Consider the following 25,521-nt stretch of genomic DNA (forward strand, 5'->3'; position numbering starts at 1 on the left):
CAGTTTCCCCCTCCTTGTTTTTTGTAATACATTAAGTTATCTGTAAACCGATATGATGTACCCACAAATACCGGTATAGAAAAGTTCTTAAATAAAAAAATAAGTGAATTCATCGCTTATCTTGTCAGTGCCTCATTACCCAAAGGTCATTTTTCTAGCTCACCCGCCACTCAAAAAAAACCAAAACAAAAAACCCTTAGTAACTTTAGTCTGATTTCATCTTCGCCTTTCTTAATGAAGATCATTCAGAATGTTGTTCTCAAACAGTTGCATCAGGTTACTAATGAAAATAATTTAGTCAATATTCAGTTTAGGTTTAGGGCCTTGCACAGTACTGAAACATTCTATTTCCAGTTTTGTTGCATTTTATCACAGGTTTGACTCTAGCACTATTTTCTTTCTGATTCTTCTTGACTTCTCATCAGCTTTTGACAGGCTTAACCATTCTCTTACTGAATTGACACAAATCAGAGTATTTCATGTACTGTACATATATGGTCTTCTTCCTTTCTGTGTGGGTATTCTCAGTTTCTCTAAGTAATTTTAGATCCTCTCTCCATGAGTTGCACATGAGTGCTCATTAAGGGCCTGCACTTTCTTCTATTCTTCAATCAATATTCAGCAATAGATACAGGGGGTAAAGAAGGTTTAGAATCACATAGATCCATTTATTCTCTCTTCAGATTATAAATATTTCTTTACCTGCCTAATTATGGAAAGAGCTATTTATAAAACTCTTAATTCTCAATTGGGAGAAAATAAAAACTACCAGTAATTGTGCATCTAGGAAAATTTACATTTCTCTTCAGCTTTCAAAAAGGGAGACCAAACCTTAGGAACATTTTGGTTCTTGTCTGTTACATAAAAAGTAATTAAATCTATGGTGAATGAACACCTTCCACACTGATTGACAGCAACCAATTATTGCTGGTTTACACCAGGACTTCCAATGTTATTTCTTGCAAAAGGGCAGCCAGATTCACTTTAGTAACTGGTGAGCGCGGGTCAGAAAGAGTATCATTAACAGGTTTTTCCACTGCTGGAGAACCCATCAAACTGGCCCTGCTTTTCCTTTAATACTGTTTCGAGACTCTACTGCCCGTTTTGATTTTCATTTCAAAGTTTAATAGATTAGTTTGATAAAGGGATTGGTCAGGTTGATGGAATATCACGAGCAGGTGTTCAGTGTCACTGTGGCCCTTTCCTCTGGCATTCTCTCCCAAACTAGTTAAAATGTGGCTTGTTTCAGGAAACAGTTGAAGGCGCACCTATTCATACAGGCTTTTAGCAATTAGTAACTGCTCCTGAATAATAGTTAAGACTATGGCAGAGGTCATGTTTCTATATCAAATACTTGCCATCAGGCATTAGTTTTTTTCTGGCACTAGAGGCATCGATCTGCTGAATAATTTGATGACCTGGCCTGCTCCTGCTGTTTTTAAGCCTTGCTATATGCTCAACCATCATGGATTAGAGCCATTTATGCTTATGTTATGTATTGATCTTATTTTGTGCTGTTTTGTTTTAATATGAATGTTCCTTTATTACCCACCCATATACATTTTTAAATAAAAAATTACCAAGAGTCTACTTTAATTGTGCTTAAATTATTTCTTTTGGAAATGCTTAAGAGCTGCTGCTCAAGCTGGTAGCATTGTCCCTTTACTCCTCAGCCCCTTCAGGGAAAATATTTAATTGTATTTATTTTAAATGTTGAGCCCACTGTATTGTAAACACGCTGCTAGTGAGTAACAGCAAACACCACACATTTAGGTGAACATTACAAGTTATAAGAAAATGTAACTGTCATTCTTGAGTGTAGCCTGATGGGGTGGTGAATGTCTTATGTTCAGATTCTGTGTGGGTGGGGGGGGCAAGCAAAGCTGAAAGAGAAGCACAGTGAAACCTTGGGCTAAGAAGAGACACTGGAACCAGTGGCGAGTAGAGGCCCCCCTGCTGTGATTCAGGAGGAAGTCAGTACAGTTAACAGGAGCTAAACTGCCCCAGCCCAGAGGGATACACCGAGCACTCCAGGGAGATTGCCCAGTGCAACAGCAGCCCTAGAGCAGTGCATCATTTATGAACTGCCAAGAGCATAGCTGTGCTGAAACAAACCAATTTGGGTACTGGTACGGAGAGGGAAACCAAGGTTTTCTGCTGCTGACTTACCTATTACACAGTTACCCCCATGATTGAAATACAACTGTATTCAAGTTGTAAAACTTTTTGAAAGATGATGTAGATCACAGCTGAGAGCCCCCACCTCAGAGGAGGAAGGCAGTGCTGCATCTTCTGAAGAAACCACAGTGGAGGATAGCTTTAAATGGAGATCCCTGAGAGGCCAGCTAGTTGGGATAATGGCAAATGTCAAAGAAGTCATAAAAGAAAGCTCTGAGATTAAAAATGAAATTAATAACAGAACAGATGGGCTAGATGAGCAAATTAGGGCCCTAGAAGAGATAGACACCTTAAGAATGGCCAACAGTTACCAGATGAAACAAGCCATTCATACTCTTGCAGAAAGAGGTTTTGGATCTGGAGCCCAGATCCCAAAAGGAACGTCATGATTGTTGGGCATTCCAGAAGGTAAGCAAAGACCTTCTGGAAGAAACTTTAGCTGTTAAGGACTCTGCCTTATTTGAAGTTGAAAGGGATCACCAGGTCTTAAACCAATGGCTGATCAAGGCCATGTCAAGGCATTATCTGGTTTCTATGATCAGAAGCAAGTAAAGAGATTCTAAAGTTAGCGTGTGAGAGTCATTGTTCTTGGTATGAAAAGATGATTTTTTTCTTCCAAGATTTGGCAAGGGGTACCCTGCAGTGTAGAGAAGAAATCTGGGAGGCCAAATCCTGGTACAGAAGGGATCAAATATGCCTAGTACTTTATTTACTTCCTTTAGGAGCAATGGATTTCCATATTACCCCTAAGCCCAGAATAAGAGCCTCCTGACTGCTCTGTTTATACTAATAATTTCTCCGCTATCTCTAGCCTTTCCTTCCTTCCAGCAGTCTATGCCTCCAAGTTTAATTTCCCTGTTAAATGTAACTTTGCTTTTTCACGTTCAACCTTTTGTTTTGGTTACTGTTCTTGGTTCAGTTCCCCTATTCGATGTGAACCGACCTAATATGGTCTCTACCATGAAGGTCGGTATAGAAAAGTGTTAAATAAAATAAATTTCAAAATGAACCAAAACTAAACTGACATAGGTAGCTGTGAAAATCCAGAGAAGGATGGACAAGTTCTGTGAGTTTTGAACTTCTCTGTATCCTATTCATAAAACCAAACCACACCTTCTGATGATCACTGGTGCTTAGGTGAGCCCTGACCCAACATTAGAGACAAAAATCACCATTAGTGAGTACCAGATAGAGTATCACACCCTCCCTTGTGGGTTCCATTACCATTTGTTTGAACAGAGCCCCTTTAAGATCATCCACTCTCTCTACTTCTCATAGGTTCTGCAGAAGGGATACTCCAAGCCACATCTGGCAGGTTAAAATCTCCAACAAGCAAAACTTCACCCTTCTTTCCCATCTTTTGGAAGTCTTCAATGAGTTCTCTATCCAGGTCTTCCATATGAGTCTGTGGCCTGTAGATCACACCAGTAAAAATGGAAGTACCATCTTTGTTTAGGACTGTCCACAAAAGCTTCTTCTCTACTAGGGATGTGAATCGTTTTAGGACGATTAAAATTATCGTCCGATAATTTTAATATCGTCTTAAACCGTTATGGAACACAATACAATACAGATTCTAACGATTTATCGTTATAAATCGTTAGAATCGTGAGCCAGCACATTAAAACCCCCTAAAACCCACCCCCGACCCTTTAAATTAAATCCCCCACCCAAATAACTTAAATAACCTGCGGGTCCAGCGGCGGTCCGGAACAGCAGCGGTCCGGAACGGGCTCCTGCTCCTGAATCTTGTCTTCAGCCAGCGCCATTTTCCAAAATGGCGCCGAAAAATGGCGGCGGCCATAGACGAAAAAGATTGGACAGCAGGAGGTCCTTCTGGACCCCCGCTGGACTTTTGGCAAGTCTCGTGGGGGTCAGGAGGCCTCCCACAAGCTGGCCAAAAGTTCCTGGAGGTCCAGCGGGGGTCAGGGAGCGATTTCCCGCCGCGAATCGTTTTCGTACGGAAAATGGCGCCGGCCATACGCGTATGGCCGGCGCCATTTTCCATACGGAAAATGGCGCCGGCAGGAGATAGACTGCAGGAGGTCGTTCAGCGAGGCGCCGGAACCCTCGCTGAACGACCTCCTGCAGTCGATCTCCTGCCGGCGCCATTTTCCGTACGAAAACGATTCGCGGCGGGAAATCGCTCCCTGACCCCCGCTGGACCTCCAGGAACTTTTGGCCAGCTTGTGGGAGGCCTCCTGACCCCCACGAGACTTGCCAAAAGTCCAGCGGGGGTCCGGAAGGACCTCCTGCTGTCCAATCTTTTTCGTCTATGGCCGCCGCCATTTTTCGGCGCCATTTTGGAAAATGGCGCCGGCTGAAGACAAGATTCAGGAGCAGGAGCCCGTTCCGGACCGCTGCCGTTCCGGACCGCCGCTGGACCCGCAGGTTATTTAAGTTATTTGGGTGGGGGATTTAATTTAAAGGGTCGGGGGTGGGTTTTAGGGGGTTTTAATGTGCCGGTTTTTCGATTTTTCACGATATTTTACCCCCCCCAAACGGCAACAATACGATTCCCTCCCCCTCCCAGCCAAAATCGATCGTTAAGACGATCGAGGACACGATTCACATCCCTATTCTCTACCCCATATCCCTTGCAATTCAGCTACCTGGATATTTTTTTTTTCATAAAAGCTACTCCTCCCCCTTTTCTGTCCTTTCTTATTGAGTTATAGCCCAGATGGCTGTATCCCGATCGTGGGAATCTGTGATCCAGATTTCCATGCATGGGAGAGAAGGTAACCTCACTTGACACATTATAGTACCAGAGGCTCAGTCCTCGGGGGAAAGCAAACACAGGCACAGTGAGAAGATGGAGTATGAGAGATAAAGAGGTCGTGAACATAGGCAAGTTTACTGGAAACTTACTGCAGCAGGCTTTGCACAGGAGACTAAGAAAGGGAGAGGCATAGGGACAAGACTGGAGTGCTAAACATGTGATGAACATAGATAGGGTGAGAATTGCCTTGGCAGGACATTATTTGGATTAATATCCCCAGCTAAGATTAGAAGCAGGATGTGTGACAGTAAAAAGAATAGTTAAGGTTAGATGAGTGCAAGAAAGCTTTGCAGGAGTGAATAGAGCAGAAGAGAGAATGACTGGTGAGGGGAAGATTGAACTTAGATTCCACTGTTCCCACAGCATATTACAGGAGGGAATAATGACTGCAGAGGATTACCATTAGGAAGAGAAAGTATAGCAGAAACATAAGATAGAGGGGGAACAGACCTGATATGATGGTATGGCAGAGAGTGAGGCATGTGCCTTCTCGCAGGTAGCTGGAAAGTGCATAGGGTGGGTTGTGGTGGACTCAGGTATTCACCACTGAGGAAGATGGAAGAAGTATGCAGATGGCCTGCAACTTCATTACCTCACCAGAAGATGGCACCTTAATATTAATCTATCAAGGGTGATTAAAAAAAAGCACGAGCCACTATGCTAAAGAAAATGATACAAGACTAGTTCACAGACTATTGGGAAGGCAGTCATTTGTGAGGTATTAATATCCCAAGCTTAACTGAAGGATAAAGGGGATATTCTAAACTTAAGCAGAGAAATAAAGTAAAGCGAATGAGTCTATTAGATTCCTCTCTCAGGCCCAGTTGACTAAACTGATTAGTGGATAGAATTATTACAAAGGAAGTGGAATACCCAGTTTATCAGACAAAAAACAAGTTTACTTTTGGAACTAGGAATGGTAAAATGCTTGCCTATCTGGTTAAAGCTCAACAGAAGGATAGGATTGCTCCACTAATCAATGATAGCTTGAAAGAAAAGAAAGCCGATCCTGAGTAAATCAGTGAAAATGTTGCTCAATATTTTCAAGCCCTTTTAATCAAATTGTGGATTCAAAAAGCTGAAAAATTGTGAGAATCTAAGGTTTAAGTATTTCTCCTGAGAAGTGTATTCACCTTACAATTTCTACTGGGGAATTTAAGGTACAGAATGTTCCTAAAAGCATGCCAAAAACTGTATGTTCCAGAGAGAATGGTTTTGCAACTGATTATAAAGCGTTTATAGGTATTCTGGCTCCAGCATGAATAAAGCTATTTAAAGATTGCTCAGAGAAGCAGAAGCTACCCCAAAATGATATATCAAGCTATAGTACCACTTATCCCCTAAGGAAGGGAAAGACCTCTTGAAATAGTCTAGCTATAGACCCACTTTCCTCCTTAACGTGGATTTAAAACTCCAAAGATAATAGAGGCTCTAAAAAGTAATTGGAGACACATCATCCACATCAGGTGAGTGTTTTTGTAGGTAGATCGTCTGCGGATAATGATCAGAGTGTCTTACATCTGATATGGGAGACAAAGTCTCGGACGGGTAGTAGCTTCCTAGCTTGGATGCCAAGAAGGCTTTTGACAAAGTAAGATATTCGCGCCTATTTAGAATTATGGAAAAATGTGGGTCCGGTTTTCCAACTAATTTATCAGCTGGCTCAAAATATATAGGGAGCCAACCGCAAGGGTGATGGTAAACACGATAGCCTTTAGGTCAGGAAGAGAAACATGCCAAGGTGTTATTCACATTGGCTATCCAACCATTAGCAGTTAACATTAGGCAAGCAGCACAAACTACAGGAATCCTAATTGGAGACACCAGAAACTTCTCCTATAGGTAGGTGATTAATAATTGATTTTGGAATATTTGGCTTCTTCCCTCTCCCCCCCCCCCCCCCCCTCAACCCCAATAAATTCAAGAAAATACAATCACACAGCAACACTGCCGTTATACTGTTAGCAGGACAAAATCAGAATTAGAAGTGGGTATTTCTAGGAGTGTGTGAGAGATCTGAGGAACCTCTGGTTAAAGGGGTAAACCCTGACACCAGGTTTAAATGACGACTCGGGCCAATTTGACTTCAGTGATACAAAAAGATTTTAAAAATTTGGATAAAAAAATGGGTGGGCTTGTCTCTGGTAGTCTTAATAATTACAATGTTCTCACAAGCTCAACTAAATCATATTGCCTCACTTTCCTTTGTATAATCCAGGAAAAATGATTGAATCAGTGTTTAAAAATTGTGGGGTTAGAAGAGAAATTCCCTCAACACAGAAAAAGGTTTACTCCCCTACCAGCAGATGGAGATTGAAGACACCTGTTTTAAATAAAAAGGCCTGGTGCACAAGCACCACAACTTCCAGTGGGAGAACTGAGCAGCTGATAGGTCTGCAGCCAGTGGAGAGCCTGCTCCAGGTTGGCTGGAAGCATCCAGGGTGAGTAGAGGCCTGAGGGGAGAGTGTGTCAGGTGGTTTCAGGCATGAGTGACCATTGCCAAGAATATGCAGAGAAGGGAGGGGGTTTAAAGGGCTCTCAGCCCTGGTTAGCCAGGCAGTGGTCAAGCCTGCAATAGGAGCTCCTGCTGGCATGAAGTTGTCCCTCAGTAGGGATGGTGGCCATTTTGGATCCACACAGCTCCATGCACACTAGGAGGTGCAGGGGAAACACAGGCTTCTGTTATGAATTTTGATGCTAGGATTTTGCCAAATTCTGCAGTCTTGACTGCCCTCATTTTCTCCAAATTTGTTCTTTTGCTGCACCATGCCTTCTGCTTAAGATGGGGTGCTAGTAGGGAGCCTCATCCCCTTTTCAGTACCTCCCAGGGGCATGAGTTTGGCAACACCTGGGAGGAAGCATTGTCTCCTGGGAACCCGATTGGTAGTTGGATGAGAAGTTCTCCAGGTCAGGGACATCCCTGGGGGTCCCTAAAATGTTCTAATGGAGGGCCCAGTGCAAGGCAAGATTTCATTACTTGAAGAGGTAGATGTTTCAGCAATTTGTGTTTTTAGGAGGGAGGAATTTCCTTCTTTGATCATCACTGCTCTGGGTGCCTTAAGCATCAAAGATGAGCAAGCAGAAGGAAAGCAGATCTCTGGTGACCTGACCATGGCGGGGATTAAGAAACATACTGGAGCTCTCTCCCTTTGCATCAGTCCATTATGAATTGGATAGTGGCTGGGTGGGATTCACCTGAGGTGAAGTCAGAAGGATAGCAAAGATTTACTTCTGCAGGAAAATAAAAAAGAAAGCTGTGAAAAAATTACCATCCCTGGGGAAGGGGGAATGGCCATAAGGGATCCTCAGGATCAGAAAATTGAGACACTGTTCAAGCAGTGCTTTTGAGGTCTCAGGTCTCGCTCTCCGGGGCTGCTGTATATAGTGGCTATGTAGATAAAGCCTGTTTGCACTGGATTCAGTGAGTACAGGAACTCATGACAACTCTGGAAGAGGTAACATCGAAGTGTGATTAGAATTTTTAGCTGATGCATCCTATGATCTGATCTGAGCTTTGGCGAACATGGCCTCTGTGGTGGTTGCCCGTCAGTTGCTATGGTTGAGGAATTGGGTGGCTGATTTGGCCTCAAAGATTCATCTCGCTAAACTCTTCAAAGGCAGGCTCCTCATTGGGAAGGATTTGGAGATGCTGGTCAAGTAACTTTAAAGAGTCCAAGTTACCCGGCTTCCAGAGGACGAGGCTTTAGGGAGTCCAAGAGGAACCTGTTAGAACTGCATATCTCAGTGTAACCAAACCTTTTGTAGGCTTTGGTCTTTTCAGGTAGACAATTAAGGCAGAAAAGATGGGGCCACTGTAGGTATCTGTGCCTCATATGGTGCCCAAAGGTTTGAGGGTCCTATCTCTGAAAGTTCAGATTGGAGGTCATCTGACATTGTTTTACTGGAGATTGATCAAGTCGCTTCAGACCAGTGGGTCCTGGATATTACCCGAGATGCTTATGCCTTGGAATTTTCCCTATTTCAGATGCCCTTTTGCAGTTCCATACCTCTCCTTGCTAAAAAGAGAATCCAGGAGAATCTAGGCCGGCTGCGTTGTATGGAAACAGCGGTCCAGTTCTGAGGTTGGAGCAGGGACAAGTTAGGCATTCTATTTATTTTGTGGTTCCCTAAAAGGAAAGTATTTAGGCTTATTCTGGATCTGAAATATGTCAGAATTCAGAGTCTCGATTCACATGGAAATCCCAAGGTCAGTCATGATGGGAATGAAGTAGGAAGAGTTTTTGACTTACCTTATCTTCATATTTCTGTCAGGAGGGAGTATCAGAGATTCCTATGGTTTGTGGTCCCAAGTGGTCACTTCCAGTTCCAGGCACTATCCAGGCTGGCCACAACTTCCAGAACCTTCTCAAAGGTGATGGTGGTTAGAGTAGTAGCCCTATGCTTGGAAGGAATTCTGGTCCATCCATATCTGGATGATTGGCTGATCTGAGCAAAATCTGAGAAGGAGAGCCTTGCTTCCACCACCAGAAATAATTAAGCTCTTATAGGAGCTGGGTGGGGAATTTTGCAAAGAGCAAGCTGGAGCCCACCCATTCTTTACAGTGTCTGGGGCTCTTTTCAACATGAAAATGGACCAAGTATGTCTAAGAGAATTCTAAAACTTCAGGATCAGAAGTGATACCTTATGTTGGATTGGTGATCCAGGTATAGGACCATCTCCAAGTACTGGGCTCATTGCCAGCAGCACCGGACTGTGTGTCCTGGGCAAGGGCACACATGCATCTACTGCAGAAATCTGTCTCAGTGGTCAACTTTAATCTTAGGTGTATTCCTTCAGGCTTCCTCTTTCAGAGCAGACAAGGGACAGTCTACTCTGGTGACCCAAGATGGAGAAGCTGGAAATCCCAGACTGAGAATACCTACAGTATTTGAATGCAATCTGCTTTGAAGTGCCAAAAAGCTGAAAATAGATAAGTTAATATGGTAACAGATGTCAGTCTATTCAGCCAGGGGGCCCACTATCAGGGTCAAGCATCACATGGAACATGGAGTCCACTTGAGGTCAGTTGGTCCAGAAATCATTTGGAAATGCGAGTCCACTTAGTGCAATGTCAAGCAGTGAGAATCCTTGTCTGACAACGTGACCACAGTGGCATAATGCAAACCACCAAACCTGAGCAAGCAGCTCTGAAGTGGCCCAAGGAAGTTATTCTGTTCATCCCTTGGGCAGGACAGCAGTCACAGGTTCTTTCTGGCAGCACACAGAGCAGGAGGGGAAAACATCCAGGTGGATTTTCTGAATCGTCACACTCTGGTGCTGGGGAAGTGAGAATTACTGAAGGAAGCCTTTTCCCTAATTGTGAACAGGTGTATGGGGAGGGGAGGTGATTTGATGGAATTTGACCAGAGGCCTTTGCCCTGCTGGTGAGGCCACAGGATGGTTTACATTGAGGCAGCCTCAGACTGATCTGGATTTGTCTTCAGGAGATTCAGAAGGGTTTGCTGGGAAAAGCCCAGCGTTTGGGCAATTAGATGACTGAAAACTGTAGCGTGGAGCTGGACTCCAGAAGTGCTGCTAGGTATTTAACAGATCCGGGCCAAGGGCCCATAAGCCATCCCTTCCCCCAAGATATTTATAATTAAATTTGATCATGATTGGCAGCTTCACCTTCTCCCCCAAACAATCCTGTATAAAAACCACAATTGGACATCAAACTTAAATATTAAATTCTCTTTGTTCTAGGTTTTTATGCAGCTGTCATTTGGGATTCATTCTATGACATGTGACAGGGAAACACTACCATTTCCCTTGTCACTCACCACAGGAAAACAATGTTCCCATGCAAAAAGCTTTGCTTTTTGTGCATTAGGTGGCAAACTCAAAAGGTATGACAAGATTGATTAGGATATTGGTCTTAGAGATTCCCCTCCCCCCTTAGTCTAGTTATCAGAACTGTGGTTAGACATAAGAGTACTTGTGAGAAATCGGGATGATCTGAGCTTGCAGCATTTGTAATGACAAGAACAGACAAGGTTCAGGAGACATCCACACCTTTCAGAAGATATACAGCAAATTTAAGTTTTAACTGCTTTCTTGGTGTTATAGAAGTATGAACATACATAGCAAGATGAGGGAAAACTTGTTAGGTTGAATAACCTGATGTTATGTGGACAGGGGGGGGGGGGGGGGGGGGGGGGGGAGTGTTAGAATAGAAAAAAAAAAACTGTTAAAAACTCATTTATGGGAAATGTGTCTACACCGAACACACTACCATTTACAATGGCACAGTTAGTGGAAGATTTGGATTACCAGCTCCTGTTTCCATTGTGAGATTTAGATAGCGTACAGGTAACAGCACATACCCAACAAGCTAGGGGCAGGAAATAAAGCAAGAACTGGTATCCATCCAGTATTGAAGATTGGACCTTGCACTGCTGGCATGATCATATTAGTTACCATGATGTGCAAAAGCAGTAACTGTACAGAGTGTCTGGTCTTATTTTAAGCACTGTAGCATGGGGAAAGAACAAAGACACAAAAATTAGTTCTATATAGAGCAAGTTTTACTGAAAAAATTCTCCAACACACTAAATGGGACTGGTTCTAGATCTGCTGGAACTTGCCAAAAAGGAGAAAAGCAGGCCAGTGCTGCAGCAACACACACACCACCATTCCCAGGACCTGTGTAACAGAGGCAGCGTGGACGGAGGATCCTGTGGAGAACAAGAACAGACTGAAGACAGCACATGTCTGCCCCTTCCCATCCCAGTACCCTTGTGCCTTGCAAGCACCACCTTCTCCCTGTTCCCCTGGGCTGCAGCTAGGACAGTAGCACCTTGCTTGGCTCCCTTTCTATTCTGATAAGCAGTGTACTATATCCTCACCTGCATCCCGCAGCTCTTCCCTGCCTAGGGAATCTAGCTCCATCCGTCTCAGCATCGGGAAAGTCAAGGGGCCAGAAGACACCACCATTTCTTCTAGGCCATGCCTGGAAGCACGTCCTCTCCGCCTCTTGCCACCTCAGAACGGAAGGAGATAAATCCTGCTTCAGTCAGATGTCAAGGTGTAGTGCAGTGTCTTACAGTCATGCAGACTAAAGGCTGGGGTCATGCATCCAGGCCCATTTCTACTCATTCTTCTATCTAGTAATAGTTACCCATGTCTCCCCCATACAGCTGCCACCATTCCAGATCTTGTTTAAACACAACTCCTCAAATGTTCATGACACTGACTACTTTGCCCTCACAAGCTTGACCCCCACCCCCCAAAAAAAACCCAAGGATAACTGGAAAGAACCAGGGGGAATCAATATAAACTTTGCACAAAGTCTGTGACTCATCTGAGTCTGAATCCCTCCAACAAGTCTGTTCAAGATTTAGAACAGGAACTCTCCAGGAAAGACAAGATGGGTCACCAGCCCAAGGGAGGCTGTTTATAGACATGAAGGGCCAGCCTGTTTGCTTAGTGGCAGCAGCAGTGTTGACTATCATGGATATGCTTATTTTGGTGCGGTAGGTTGGCACCAAAAAAAAAACAACAGCCATGATTGTACTGTATGTATACCTGACAGGACCAGAGTTTCAGCTTTGCTCCCAGGGTTTAGCCTGTGGTACAGGACCAGGAGGGAGAAGGGGGTGAGGCTGAAGCAGAAGAGCTGCTTCTGACAGCCCCTCTCCTCCTGTTCTCCCCCCCTATCAGGCAGCAGCAAAGCTGGAATGGATAAGAGCCAAGAATTCAGTGTCACATTTATACTTCTAATTTGTAGTCCCAGAATGTTATTTGGTGAAGATCCGTGTGTTCAAGGATGTGTCTGAGGCAAAGTATTCTGCTAATGTGTATTTTCTGTATAGGGATCTGTTTTGGTCTGGTAGGTTATTTTTTCCCAATAGGTGTGATATGTGCTTTTGGCAGGGTTGTTACTTTACTGAGTAACGAGAAAATGGCTTCCATCTTTATTAGATTGTAAGGGCCTCATGTATTTCTACAATGCGTATGGCCTTGTAGCCCTGTGTATAGTATTTAATAAGGAATTTAGTGTTCCCTTTTCCTAGGCAGGATTGTTGCTGTTCTGGGTTAAAGAGTTAGCTCCACTTTGATATGGCAGGTTGGCTAGATAGGTTGAGTAACTTCTAGTCTCGCATTCCTTCACAAAATGTCTGTTAGAAGAACATGTTACTGAAGTAACAGAATTTGGATTTTTCTATGTATCAGGCTGATACAGTAAGGGCACGTAAGAAAAAAAAAGTGTGGCAGTGCCGGGTGCCTGCTCATTTGCCGTACGCACAGTTTGGATCACATACCGCTTGATACAGTATTTAAATGGCATACAAATGCAAGCCGCGTCCATGAAGCGCAATCCATTTTACACAGTATCCTGGGTGCAGCCTGCGCCTATACAGCGCTATATAGCGCCTATACAGTATCCCAGGGCAGCCAGCGGCAAAAGCGGCTTCCAGCAGCCCCGCTGGCGAAGGTGCATGAACGCACGTCCAATTTGGGCGCTCAAGCAGCGAAGGCGCATGCCATGACCTGAGCGCCCGGATGGATGTCAGAGGTCATGGCGTGCGCGCATGCGCCTTTACTGCTTGAGCACCCAAATTGGACGTGCGTTCATGCACCTTCGCCGGCGGGGCTGCTGGAAGCCGCTTTCGCCGCCAGCTGCCCCCGGGAGGCAGGGGCTGCTGGAAGCATGCAGTAAGTTTACTTTTGTTACAATTTTTATTTGCTTTAACATGTCGAGTCTATTTTCGCCCTGCGCCTTGCTTCAGGAGGGGAGGAGAGAGAGGACTGGCAATCCCCGATGCCCGAGCGTAGGAGAACCAGGCCAAACCATGTTACTCGCTTGCTCAAACCCACCCACTTATTTGACCGGAGCCTGCCTATTGCTGTCACATCCCTCTAACGCCAGGGTAGGCAGTAAATTAGCAGGTTAAAGACTCGGCAAAACAGTTGGTTAAGAAGGCGATAATTGGGCCGTACATTACTGTATGGGAGGGAATAGCTAATCCGATCGTTTACATATATACATGCCGCGGGCGGAAAGGGATACGCGTTGATTTAAAGCAGCAGTAAAGATTGGTAAAAACGGATAGTGAATCGTGGGTTAGGCTTATGCGGCCAAATTATGGGTAGAAAGCAGGTTAGAAACAGGGTAACCATGGCTGTGCTTTACTGTATCGGCCTGCAAGTTAGTAAGAAATCTCAGTTCAGCCCATCCAGCCATTTCAAAGGTTATCTTCAACCAACACAATATTTTGTTTATAGTTTTTAATTTGGGTTTTTAGCAAGAGGACCAGACATGATTTCTGAAACATTGTATTATGTATAAAATAAAGTTGTATATACCAAGTATGATGTCCAATTATGTGCTTTTAAAGGAGTGTTCTGGGAGGGGTGATAGGAGAGGTCATCATGACAGTTTATCAAATCTCCAGTGAGGGCTGGGAGGGGACACAAGGCTAAAGGCTTGCCTAGAGTGCCTAACACCTGCCCCCAAGTAGCAGTGCTGTGTCCTACCATGCAGAGGACCCAGGTGGGGGGGGGGGAGGGGGGTCTCGTTCTCTGGGCTGGGCAGAAAAAAGGCCATACTGCAGTAGTAATGTTTGCCGCCTGGCCAGGGAAAGCAAGCATGTGCCTCAGTCACAGTGCAACAGCAACATCTAGTGGCAAAGCTTAGGGATCACACTTGCAGGGTTTTGGGGAAGGGAATCCTGTGTGACCCCGGTTAAGGATTATTACTGCAAGGGACAGGCTTGGATTTGTCAATAGGCACACTAGGCCTGTGCCTAGGGTAGCAGAAATCTGAGGGGGGCCAACAGGCTGGCTGAAGATTTGCTGCCTTTCAGCTCTGCAGCACACACTGTTTCCTGATCCAGCCCCTCACCTCCAGGGAACATGCAGGAACAGAACAAAGAGGTATTTTGAGGAGACTAAGGCTGAGAAGAGAAGCTGGGGAGCATGTGCTTGAGGGGGGAACGGGGTTCATGCCATGTGTATGTGATATCAGGTGGGATGGTAGGGAGTGGATGCAAGGTGAAACAGGACTGGAGCATGGCAGGGTGACCTCCCTCTTTTCCACCCTTGATCTTGGGATTCTCTCTCCCAGATCCTGGAATCTACTCCAACTCCCGCCTCCTCCTCATTTCAGAGTCTTACTTCCCTCTCCCATATCCTCTTCCCCCTCCCCATCCCAGAGGTCTCCTCTCTATCTGAAATCACTTTGCTTCAATTCGATGGCCTGGCCGGCTGTAACCCTGCACAGTTGGAAGCTCAGGGCTCCATAGGCAGGAGAAAAGCTCTGTTTGAACTAGAAGCTTAAAGGAACAGGAAGTTAGTTAGGAAAGAGTGCAAATAAGAGCCAAACAGGATCAAAGTATCAGGGTCAGCCTATTGGCTCTGCTGTCCTAACTCCAAAACAAGAATGGTAAAGATCAAGTCCTCATCCCACCCCTTATAGCTTATTAGGTCAGAGCAAGGCAGGAGAGGCTGAATGCAGTCCAGTCACAAGGCACCTTACTTCAGTTCCATGGCAGAGCCATTTCCGAACAAGGAAAGCTGTGTACCACTCCTCACCCAACTGGCACTTACCAGGAAAGTTGGCAGGACACTGCTGAAGACAGGTCTCATTACGGGAGGAGTAGCAGATGGCAGCACTGCAGTGGATATAAACCTGAAGGAAAAAAAAAATATATATATATACCAATAGTTCTGCACTTCCAGAGACTTCAGGCCAGGATAAGGAGGCAAGTCCAGTGTTAGAGTTAAGTTTTTGTGCAATTTTCCTTACTAGCCAAGGAGCAGGATTAAACCTTAGATTTTTATTTTATGTACCTTTCAGCTAGAAGCCAAAGTAATGTTAAGATCTCTCAGCACCTCAGAATCAGGGTGCAGCCATTGCTTGCTTGGCAACAGGATTTCAGATACCCAGACTACGCTGCTCCAGAGAAGGAGCAAGGTCATCCAATGAGGCAGGGAAATTAAACAAAAAAAAAAAAAAGCCACCACGACTACAGACATGGGGGAAGGGAAGCCAAGGATTAAAGTAATGGCACAAGGAAATAGCAACTGAGCCAGACCCTTGGTCTACGAAGGCCAAACATTTTAGGTTGCCAGAGCATTAGCTAGATGAAACCAGGAAAACAGCCTTACCTCGTGGCTCGGAGGTCGGGCAGCTGTGTCGGCCAGGAAAACAAAGGTTTTCACCTGGAAACGCTTGTGATGGGAAGGAAACGGGAGGTCAGGGGATGCGGACACCACATGGAGCAATGTCTGGTAGGGTCTATCCTCCGTGTAAGGACACCTGGGAGAAGAGGGTAGAGACAAAAACCTATTTACACTACTAGCATTTTTTGCAGGTGGAGTCAAATCTATGGGAGGAAATCAAAGGAGCTCTGGAAGCCATCTTTAAAGTGGATCCCATCAAAATAAAAGTTCATCCCTCCAATGTAATTCATCAAGCTTCAAGGGAGGCAGAAAGGTAGAGAGTAGAGAAGCAGTGGGGGGGGGGGGGTGGGTGGGAGCACAGCTTAATTCACCACTGCTCTCAGACCGCTCCGATTTAAGGACCAAAGTCAAGATTCAAAGGCTCTCATTGACTTGCCTGGCATTTTTAAGGGTTGGTGTTTGAAGCTTCACCTTCTATGTTTAGTAAGTGTGATAACTAGATTTGGGCACTTCTCTTGTAATCCCTCGTGCTTCCTATTGCCAGGATTGCTGGATAAGTGTAATGTTGGTGTTACTAGATGTCATGCAAGTAGGCATTTGGATCTCAGCAGGGAAGCATCTTGCAGGCAAAGGGAACCAGAAATGGTGTTTACAAATTAGGAAGAGTTTGATATCCTAGTGAAGGGATCCAGTGAATCACAGGATGATGTGGTCCATTTGAGAGGTTAGGATCCTGAATGTAAGGGTTTGGGGTGAGGCTGTGCACACGGTATGTACCTAGTCTGGGGAGGGTAAGCTACAGTGATCAACTGAACTTGAGCAGGCGGCAGCCATGCATGCACTATCCCCCCCTGCACTGTTACAGGTTGGAGAAAATATTAATGTAACCCCACCCGCGGTATACTCTTTGGGGCAGGAACCCCAACTGACTCTTGTACCTCTCTTCTACTTCCCAAGGTTTGAATGCTCTGGACTGGGGGAAGAAAGGAGTCCTTTCAGGTCCCGACGTGACAGGGGTAGTTTCTTTATGCATTCCCCCCAGGGAGGATGCTGTCCCTCTGTTGCGAGTGCAGAAATAAAAACTCTGGAGCCACTTGCTTAGTGTCCAAAATAGAAGGCTTTACTGTTAAGCACCGATGAACGTCAAACTGCAGCACCACAAATCCCTTCAGTTCCTTTACAGCCTCTTCCGTCTGTGCAGGACTCCTTATGGCAGGGCAAGGGAGGCACCACTTCTTTGATTAAGGTATAAAGTGGACCTCCCAAATGGGCAGGGTCTTTAGGAAGGTCAAAGCTCCTTCCAGGCAGATATCAAAGTCTACGGCAGAGTAAATCCTCTCTCCCCCCCAGGGTGGTGAACATTGGATGGGTGCCCCCCAGCGATGTTATTTCATTTACTCATGGTTATAGCAGGTCTTCAGATCTCCTTGACCTTCGGCTATTCTAATACTCTGGATCCTCTATGTGCGGGACCCTCTCTGAAACAAGCAGTTCTCTTGCCTCTAACAGGAAAGAAGGGGCAGCCAAAATCTTCCTCCTGGATCTTCTAACAAGTGTCCTTTCCCCAAAGAGAAATGGACAGCGGAGTCCCCTCCTTACAGCAGGTCACCACCTCTTCAGGGGTGTTTCTTCCCTATCCCTGCTGGGCAGCTCACACGCAAGGTTCCCCAATCCCATGTGTAAGACGAGCCCAGGTGTCTAATAAGAGTCTCAAAAAACCCCAAACAGACCAAAGGGAACTCAAGGCAGGTTGTGTACTGGAAGAGCCAATCCATTCTTCCCCCAGTCCAGAGAATTCAAACCTTGGGAAGAAGGAGTTACAAGTTAATCAGGGTTCCTGCCCCAAAGAGTATACCGAGGTGTGGTTACATTAATATTTGCTCCAACCCGCAACAGGGCAAGGGGGGGGGGGGAGGGTGCATGCACAGCTGTTGCCTGCTCAAGATCAGTTGATCACTGTAGATTGCACTCCCCAGACAGATCCTGCCTTCACCAACTGGGCCTGTAAAACAAAATTAACTCGACACCTCTGCACTCTGTGCTAACCTAAACGGACTGCCTCAAGCTGTAGCAAGGGCTCAGATATAAATTGTTTCAAGTGGGCTGGGTATTCCAGACCCCCAACAAGAGGGGCTGTATTTGAATGGATCCTCCCTTTACTCTAACCTATTCTCTCTAGCTGAACAAAAGGGTTCAACCAGGTCCTACTGGTGATGTGACCAGAGGGTCCATCATGTTAACATAAGTTGCAATACTGGGTTAGACCAAGGGTCCAACCACACCCAGCATCCTGTTTCCAACAGTGGCCAATCCAGGATACAAGTATCTGACAAGTACCTAAACATTAAATAGATCCCATGCTACTAATGCCGGTAATAAGCAGTGGCTATTCCCCAAGTCAACTTTAGTTTATGGACTTCTCCAGGAACTTTCCAAACCTTTTTTAAACTCAGTTAAGCTGGCTACCTTAACCACATCCTCTGGCAATGAAGTCCAGAGCTTAGCTGTGCTTTGAGTGAAAAATTCTAAGATTTGTTTTAAATGTGCTACTTGCTAACTTCATGGAGTGCCCCTTAGTCCTATTATATGAAAGGGTAAACATTCATAGTTCCCCATTCTAGTCCTCATTTGTAGACCTTCATTTCCCCCCTTAGCTGTCTTCTCCAAGAACAGCTTTACCCTCTTTAGCCATTTCATGCCCTTTATCATTTTGGTTGCCCTTCTCTGTCCCTTCTCCAGTGCATTTATATCTTGAGATGCAGAGATCAGAATTGCAGTCAGTACTGAATGTGTGGTCTCACCATGGAAAGAGGCATTGACATCTTCCCTTTTAGTCACCATTACACCCCCCCCCCCCCCCCGAAACCTGGCAGCAAGAATGAGTCCTGTTTGCTCACTGGCAGAAGTTATACTAAAAACCTACCAGAGCATTTCAAACCAAAGCCCAGTTTGGCAGACCTGGGGACTTGGCAACGTTCTGTGTTATGTGCCCTGGAAATTTAGGTCATAAAGGGATGACATCAGTAAGGGACCATCTGACAAACTACATCGGGCACTGGGGGAGGGGTGGCCTAGGGGGCAAATGGAAGAGAGGATACGCATGCCCTTACCCCTGTACAAGGAGATTCCAGAACACAGCAGCAAAAGGGTCTGCGTGTGGGGTGGCCCAGCAGTCATCGAGCAGCAGCACGATGGAAGGATCCTCACGGGAGAGGGCCCGCACTTCTACATAGAGGGGATCTCGCAGGGTTTTCACCAGTGGGTAATCCTGGGGCTGAAACCAAGTGGAGTAGCTCTCATCTGTGGATCCAGAGGGAACACCCAACATGGGAAAAAGTTTTATTTGAAAATGCAAGACGAGAATCGAACACCATCAAGACTTGTGACAGTAGCTTCCAAACCATCACCTCAAACAAAAACTGCTTCCAGAGATAAAAACAAGTCTCAGCTCTCCAGAGCACCATCAGCAGACGTGCACTGTGCAAAGCCATCATACTGCTTACCTCTAGCAATCCGCAGCTCCAGCTGTAGGATCCCTCGGTTGGTGGCTGGGGGAGGGGGTGCAACGGTTAGCACGGAGGCGTTCAGTCCCACCTCGTGGGTTCCTGTGTACTTACAGTGCACAGCAAGGCTGCAAGGAGGTGAAAAAGTTAAAATTTCGAAGAGTGGGACAGGTGTCCATCTACTTCTTAGTGCATTTTCACTCAGATTCTGCATAGAATTGAAATGCAAAGCTCAGGGTGTGTGACTTCTACAGCCGATACAGCACAGCCGGCTAACGGTCACAAGCCATTTAACTGAGGACAGTCCACACATTGAATTCCAAACACCCTGGAGAAAGGACTAGAGTTATGGCACATACAAGTCGCATTTTAAAAAAGCAGACCATTTCCAGGGAACAAGATGCTAATGCATGTGGAAAAGATGCCATATACCCATCTAAATTTTGCTATTTTTCTAACGAAAAATGTTAACCTTGTGGGCAGCAAGTCAACATGCGATCCTTTTTATGTTCTAATTTTATTTATTTTCCAAGATTTAAAAAAAGATTCTAAATTCTTTACTTGGTTGCTCCCAATAGATCTGGAGGTGGGAGAGGAAGGGGTGTGCTAACAAAAACCCTTGGGAGGTACCACATGGATAATTGTAAGGCACAGATACAGCAGGGACAGCTGAAGAGAAGATCATGATTAAAGACACCTTTTATTCTTTGGGGAGGGACTTACAGTAACCAGGGCAACATGTTCAGTCTGATCTTACCTGAAGGCGCTATCCCGGGTGATGCTCCCTCGTTGCCCTTTCAGGACCTGCCTTGAGGCAAAGACCACATTTTCATAGAGCAGATCCGATCCCTCCAACTGAGGGAAGAACAGGATCAGTCTAGAAGATAGTCCTTTCCACCATGGAGAGAGGCTCTGGATCACCTAGACTCAGTTTTGAGCCATAGGGGAGAATCCCTTAGGTCAGACATAGAAGTTAACTTAGCACGACTGTTGATATAGGTAGAAGTTAATGTTATTAAAGAGCCCACGACTCCGTTAGGAAACAGGGCACAATCGGGCGTGGAAGGCAAGGTGGTTAGTCCTAGGGGGAGGCGGCACCCGGTGAAAAGGAGAACCCCAGCGTGGGCGGCCCCCTTTTCGGCCAGATACCGTCGGCGTGGCTTCGTCCCCTCCCACCCAGGATAGAGTAGCTAGAGTTGAGGGTCAAAACGTTGGGTCCTGTTGCAGCCCTTGGTGTTGTGTGCGTGGTGACCTGCGAGAGTGACACCACCCCTCCCCCCCGCATTTAGGAGGATCGAGCAGGTGGCTCGGACTGGGCAAGCTGACTAAGAGCAGGCACAGTCCCTCGATGCTTCAATGGCCAAGAGGGAGGAAGAGGAGAATGCTGAGGTCGGGTCGCCGGCAATGATGCTATGGCTTTAACAGGCAGGTGTAAGTGGCAGCTGCCCGGCTTCTACGGCCAGGGGTGTGCACGCCTCCGCGGACTTACATGCTTGGCATCCAGAAGCGGGGGGGGGGGTGCTTGCTGGTCACAAAACGTTAGTAAAACATAGCAATTTATTAACTATGTTAATATTGTGTTATTTATTGCTGGTTAATCATATTGATGGGCTGCAGCCATTTATTGTTCCAACAATAAACTATTATCGGACGTTGTGTGAGACTGCAATGAATTGGGAAGGGTGGGTGGGGGTTAGACGCAGCCTTTCCTCTGCCCACATTGTGCCACTGTTGTGGGTTCTCTAACTCCCTGCAACTTGAGCAGGGAGTTTCCAAGAGCAGACTTAAAGGTGGCTGGCATAGTCCTAGAACAGCCACAGTGCAGACTGCTCTTTTCCTCGTCAGCCTACAGCTTTCCGTGACAGAATTGTGCACAAGACTGCTCCAGAGTCTCCTACACACTTTACTGGCTTAAAGTCAAAGAGAAGTTACTGCAGTAACAATTGAAGATGAAATACAGGTGTTTTGCAGTCTGATGCAAGAGCCAGCTATGATGTTAGACTGGCAGGACACCAGTACCTTCACTCCAAGCTTTGTATATCATTTTATTTAGCTGTGTTTAGCTTTTGTTTTTATTGTAGCACAAGGCAAGTTACATTCAGGTACCCTAGGTATATACTCTGTAGTAGGCACACAAATGACATGAGCTTGGGAGTCCAAACAGCTGCACACACACACAAACCCTGCAGTGTGCGCCCTACCCTTGGAAGACCCCCCCCCCCCCCCTTACCTTTGCCACAGAGCCACAGGCAGAGAGGGGGAAGTGGAAGACTGCAAGGTCCCGGGTCCGGGACAACAGCGGCTGGCACAGGGGATCAGACAGCATCTCCCGCAGGTAGAGGGAGGTCAGATCCAGGAAAGGATGTACAACCTCCTTCTGTATCACCACCACAAATTCTCCCCCGGGCGAGCAGCCTACAGAAGGAGGAGGATATATTGCAGTTAAGATATTTCAGGCTAGATTCTCTCCCCCCACCCCGCTATATTAAAGACTTCAGGGAGGGTTTACCTGTCTTCCCATAGAAGCAACTACTCTCCGTCTCCTGGGAGTTATAGCAACAGCCCGCATCCCGACACTGCTCCCAGGAGGCACCTGGGGGTCCACACCTCAGCTGTCTTGTGGAAGGGACGGAGCAGGAGAGGTGCACTGAGAAGAGAGAAAGTAAAGAGAATTAGTATATTTAGGGTAAAATGTATGGTTAGACCTCTAGAGAAGGTATCCAACCCTGAACCACCACTCCCCACACCTGGATCCCAGCACCATTTAGAAGAACACTTCGGCAAGGCATGCAGCCACCTGAAGGGGGGGTGGGGGCAACAGGACAGAAGAGCTAATGACAAGCCATTAGACATTTACCTAGGATTAGGAATGTTTATTTAGATTTGACTCATGCTTTTTTTTTTTTTATTAGTAGCTCAAGGAGCTATGACATTACATTCTGACAGTGCTGGGTAAACAAAGGCACTGGACCACACAGACCGTAGTCAAGTAGGAATTATGAACTGCCATCAGGTTTTCAGAACCACTGGATGACTGCTCCTTTTCAGAAGGACCCAGCTTAGTGCTCACCACCCCCAGAAGTTAAGGGCTGTGCATTGCCATGTGGAGGGTCCCTGATAAGAGCCTTCTGTACCCTCAAGTTGGCTGCAGGATGCTAGAGAGACAATGCTCATAGCCCCTAGGGACAAGGTTGGGGGTCATACCTTACTGATTGATTTAGAGCCCATGATGCAGAATGCCAGAGTAGCCAGCCTACGGATGTGGGACCCACATGTTTTCACATCTGTTTCATAATAATGAGATACAGGGTGTAGTCTTGGAGGAAGGGAAAGTATTTTAAATAGAAACAGTGAAGTTGTTTGTGCATTGGTGATTGGCATACAAAAGAGAAAAGTTTGTGCCAGCTATTGTTTAACAGCTTATTTCTGCTTCAGTTAGAGAGTTGTTATAAGATACAGGGCTCTGGAAGGAGCCCTGTAGCAATACCAAGACTAGAAGAGTGGGGGTGAGACTGAGCAAAAGGTCTATTAAAATAGGAAAGACATCCCCAGGCGAGGACCCCTGGTGCCATGACCCCAACCTCAGCTCTAAGTTGAGCCGCAAGAAGGAAATTAGAGGGTAGGATAATTTCCCCACTTACTTTCTGTTCCCAGAACCCTTTTTGGATCTGGGACAGGGCAGGAGACAGTTAACTGGGTAGGAGGAGAATGGCCATAGCTATCATAGGAAAAAACCTGGAACCTCATGGTGAAGACATTATTGATCTAGAAGAGAAAGCCACATGGTGAAAGTCAAACAAAGCCACAGCTGCATCATTCAACTGCAGTCACTCGTAAACCCCACCCAGGAGCACAATAGGGTTAAGGGACAGAGAAGAGTACAAGCCCTACTGCCTCTCCAGTTTCAATTCCTGGCCTCTTTCCCCAAGGCACCCCTTGCATCTTACAATGGTGTGGAAGCATCTTCGGTAAGCCAGCATGAAGACAGAGGTGCCATCCAAATCCATGGTCAGGTTATACTCGCAGCTCTGCCCCATATTATGGGCCGTCCCCTTAGAATCTGCAGGAGAAGACAGAGGGAGTACGGACTTGGAAGCTTTGTGCACGGCAGAAACACAGACCTGGGATAAAAGAGCAAGCTTAAAGGCCCTCCTGAGATGCAGGTATGGAGTCCCTGCATCCTAAAGAAGCTGTTAGTAGAGCAAAACCCAATAAGAACACCTTATCTATTTACCTTATGTAAGAGGATAGAGACCCAAAGTTACACATGCTTAGCAAAGCTTTTCTACATTGATTTAACCCATATAAACAGCTAAGATGGGAAAGCTAGAAGTCCTATGCACATAAAATCATCATCTCCCCCCTCAAAAAGGAATATTTATATGCCCAGAAGTTTTTGTTACCCAAAAGTAGTAAGTTATTTGTAAAGTCATTTTAAACAAGATCGACAAGGTGAAGAACACATACTTGAACAGTAATTCTGACCAAGCTTACCTAACACAGATACATTAACCTTGGGGCCTCCCGGTACCAGAAGCTCCACATATCCCAAGTAGCAGTGGAACATGGGGGCTACAGAACCCCCAACTAGCAGAAAGGGTGCACACAAGAGCCCAGCCCATGAGAAAAACCCCAGGCAGGGGAGCCAGCCCCTCAGACACCCCCCACCCCGCTGCATTATCCCACTTCAGGAAAAGGAAAGGCTAGGCCAGCCTCAGGGGTTTATCAGCAGGCCAACCAGAAGCCAATCAGCCACCTAATTATTAATTACTTCATTAAACCTCAGCTGGGATAGCAAAGCAGGGCGCCCCTCCCCCGGGCTAACATTTCCCTGCCGTAAGCGGCTTTGTTAATTTATTTAACCCCTCTTAGCTTGGCCGTTCCAAAAACAAAAATGCTTCTGACTGCTAACTAGATTTAATAATTCCAAATGTCATTTAGGGGGAGGCTCTGGGTCTCAGTACTAAAATAGCCACAGTGTGCTGAGGGGCATTGGTGTAGGTCTCGGCACTGAACTGCTGAAAAGCAGGCTTCAGGTATGTTGTCAGAGCTGCATGTGTGGATTTCAATTCTAGAACAGCAGGGGTGTTTCAGGGCAGGATTAAGATGTATTGGCAGAGTAAGAAGTGCAGCAAGGCAGAATTGAGGTGTGTTAGTAGAGTTAGATATGGGGGGGGAATCTGCATACTAGAAGGGATCAAGACAGAATGCTTTGGCAGAGGTGTGAAGTTTCTCAGTACTGGAGTAGCAGGCATGCTGCAGAGCAGGACTGAGGTACATTGCCAGAGCTGTGTGGGTCTCAATTCTGAAATAGCTGGGAGTGCAGCAGGGCAGGAATGAGGTGCATTGGCAGTGCTGTGCATAGGTCTCAGTACTAGAATGGCAGGGGGTACTGCCGAGCATGACGTAATGTATTTATATTCCATTTTTTGTGACACCCCAAAGTGGATTACATTCGGGAATTTCCCACTCTGTACAGGATTTATAATCTAAGGCCCTCGTTTACTCTTTCTTTTTCACTCAACGCACAATAAAGCTCTGGAATTTGTTGCCAGAGGATGTGGTTAGTGCAGTTAATGTAGCTGGGTTCAAAAAAGGTTTGGATAAGTTCTTGGAGGAGAAGTCCATTAATGGCTATTAATCAATTTTACTTAGGGAATAGCCACTGCTATTAATTGCATCAGTAGCATGGGATCTTCTTAGTGTTTGGGTACTTGCCAGGTACTTGTAGCCTGGTTTGTTCACTGTTGGAAACAGGATGCTGGGCTTGATGGACCCTTGGTCTGACCCAGCATGGCAATTTCTTATGTACTAACCATTTTTCCCATAGACACAGAATGGGAGAAAGGCTAATGCAGGACTTAAATTTGTACCTGAAGCAACAGAGTGTGAAGTGACTTGCCAAAGGAGTGTCAATGGGATTTGAACCCTGG

At 45.9% G+C, this 25,521-nt stretch overlaps 1 protein-coding gene across 2 annotated transcripts; it reads right to left on the minus strand.

The window, feature by feature from the left end:
* Positions 1 to 11,467: 11,467 nt before the first annotated feature.
* On the minus strand, positions 11,468 to 24,299 carry LOC115094180 (zona pellucida sperm-binding protein 4-like). Of its 2 annotated transcripts, none has more exons than XM_029606957.1 (12): positions 24,083 to 24,299; positions 23,536 to 23,648; positions 23,230 to 23,353; positions 22,098 to 22,235; positions 21,819 to 22,003; positions 20,346 to 20,509; positions 19,589 to 19,716; positions 19,196 to 19,385; positions 16,071 to 16,221; positions 15,510 to 15,591; positions 11,807 to 11,941; positions 11,468 to 11,635 (listed from the first exon to the last, which is right to left on the minus strand). In XM_029606957.1, exons 1-12 carry the CDS (start codon positions 24,264 to 24,266, stop codon positions 11,526 to 11,528), a joined length of 1,704 nt encoding a protein of 567 aa, XP_029462817.1. In that variant the 5' UTR covers positions 24,267 to 24,299; the 3' UTR covers positions 11,468 to 11,525. The 2 variants fall into 2 exon arrangements, with proteins under 2 accessions (XP_029462817.1, XP_029462818.1); XM_029606958.1 differs by having other exon boundaries at positions 20,346 to 20,443; positions 24,083 to 24,298.
* Between the last annotated feature and the right edge of the window lie 1,222 nt (positions 24,300 to 25,521).

This window comes from Rhinatrema bivittatum, chromosome 6 (assembly GCF_901001135.1).
Source record: "Rhinatrema bivittatum chromosome 6, aRhiBiv1.1, whole genome shotgun sequence".
Lineage (NCBI taxonomy): Eukaryota > Metazoa > Chordata > Amphibia > Gymnophiona > Rhinatrematidae > Rhinatrema > Rhinatrema bivittatum.

What these genes read in the sequence shown, in the direction of transcription:
- LOC115094180 (XM_029606957.1), bottom strand. Translation starts at nt 24,266, where the DNA reads ATGCAGCGGGGTGGGGGGTGTCTGAGGGGCTGGCTCCCCTGCCTGGGG. An exon ending in CCCGACCTCCGAGCCACGAG is followed by an intron (nt 15,592 to 16,070) that starts GTAAGGCTGTTT and finishes TTTTTCCTTCAG; the next exon opens with GTTTATATCCACTGCAGTGC. An exon ending in GTGTCCTGCCAACTTTCCTG is followed by an intron (nt 11,942 to 15,509) that starts GTAAGTGCCAGT and finishes TTCCGTTCTGAG; the next exon opens with GTGGCAAGAGGCGGAGAGGA.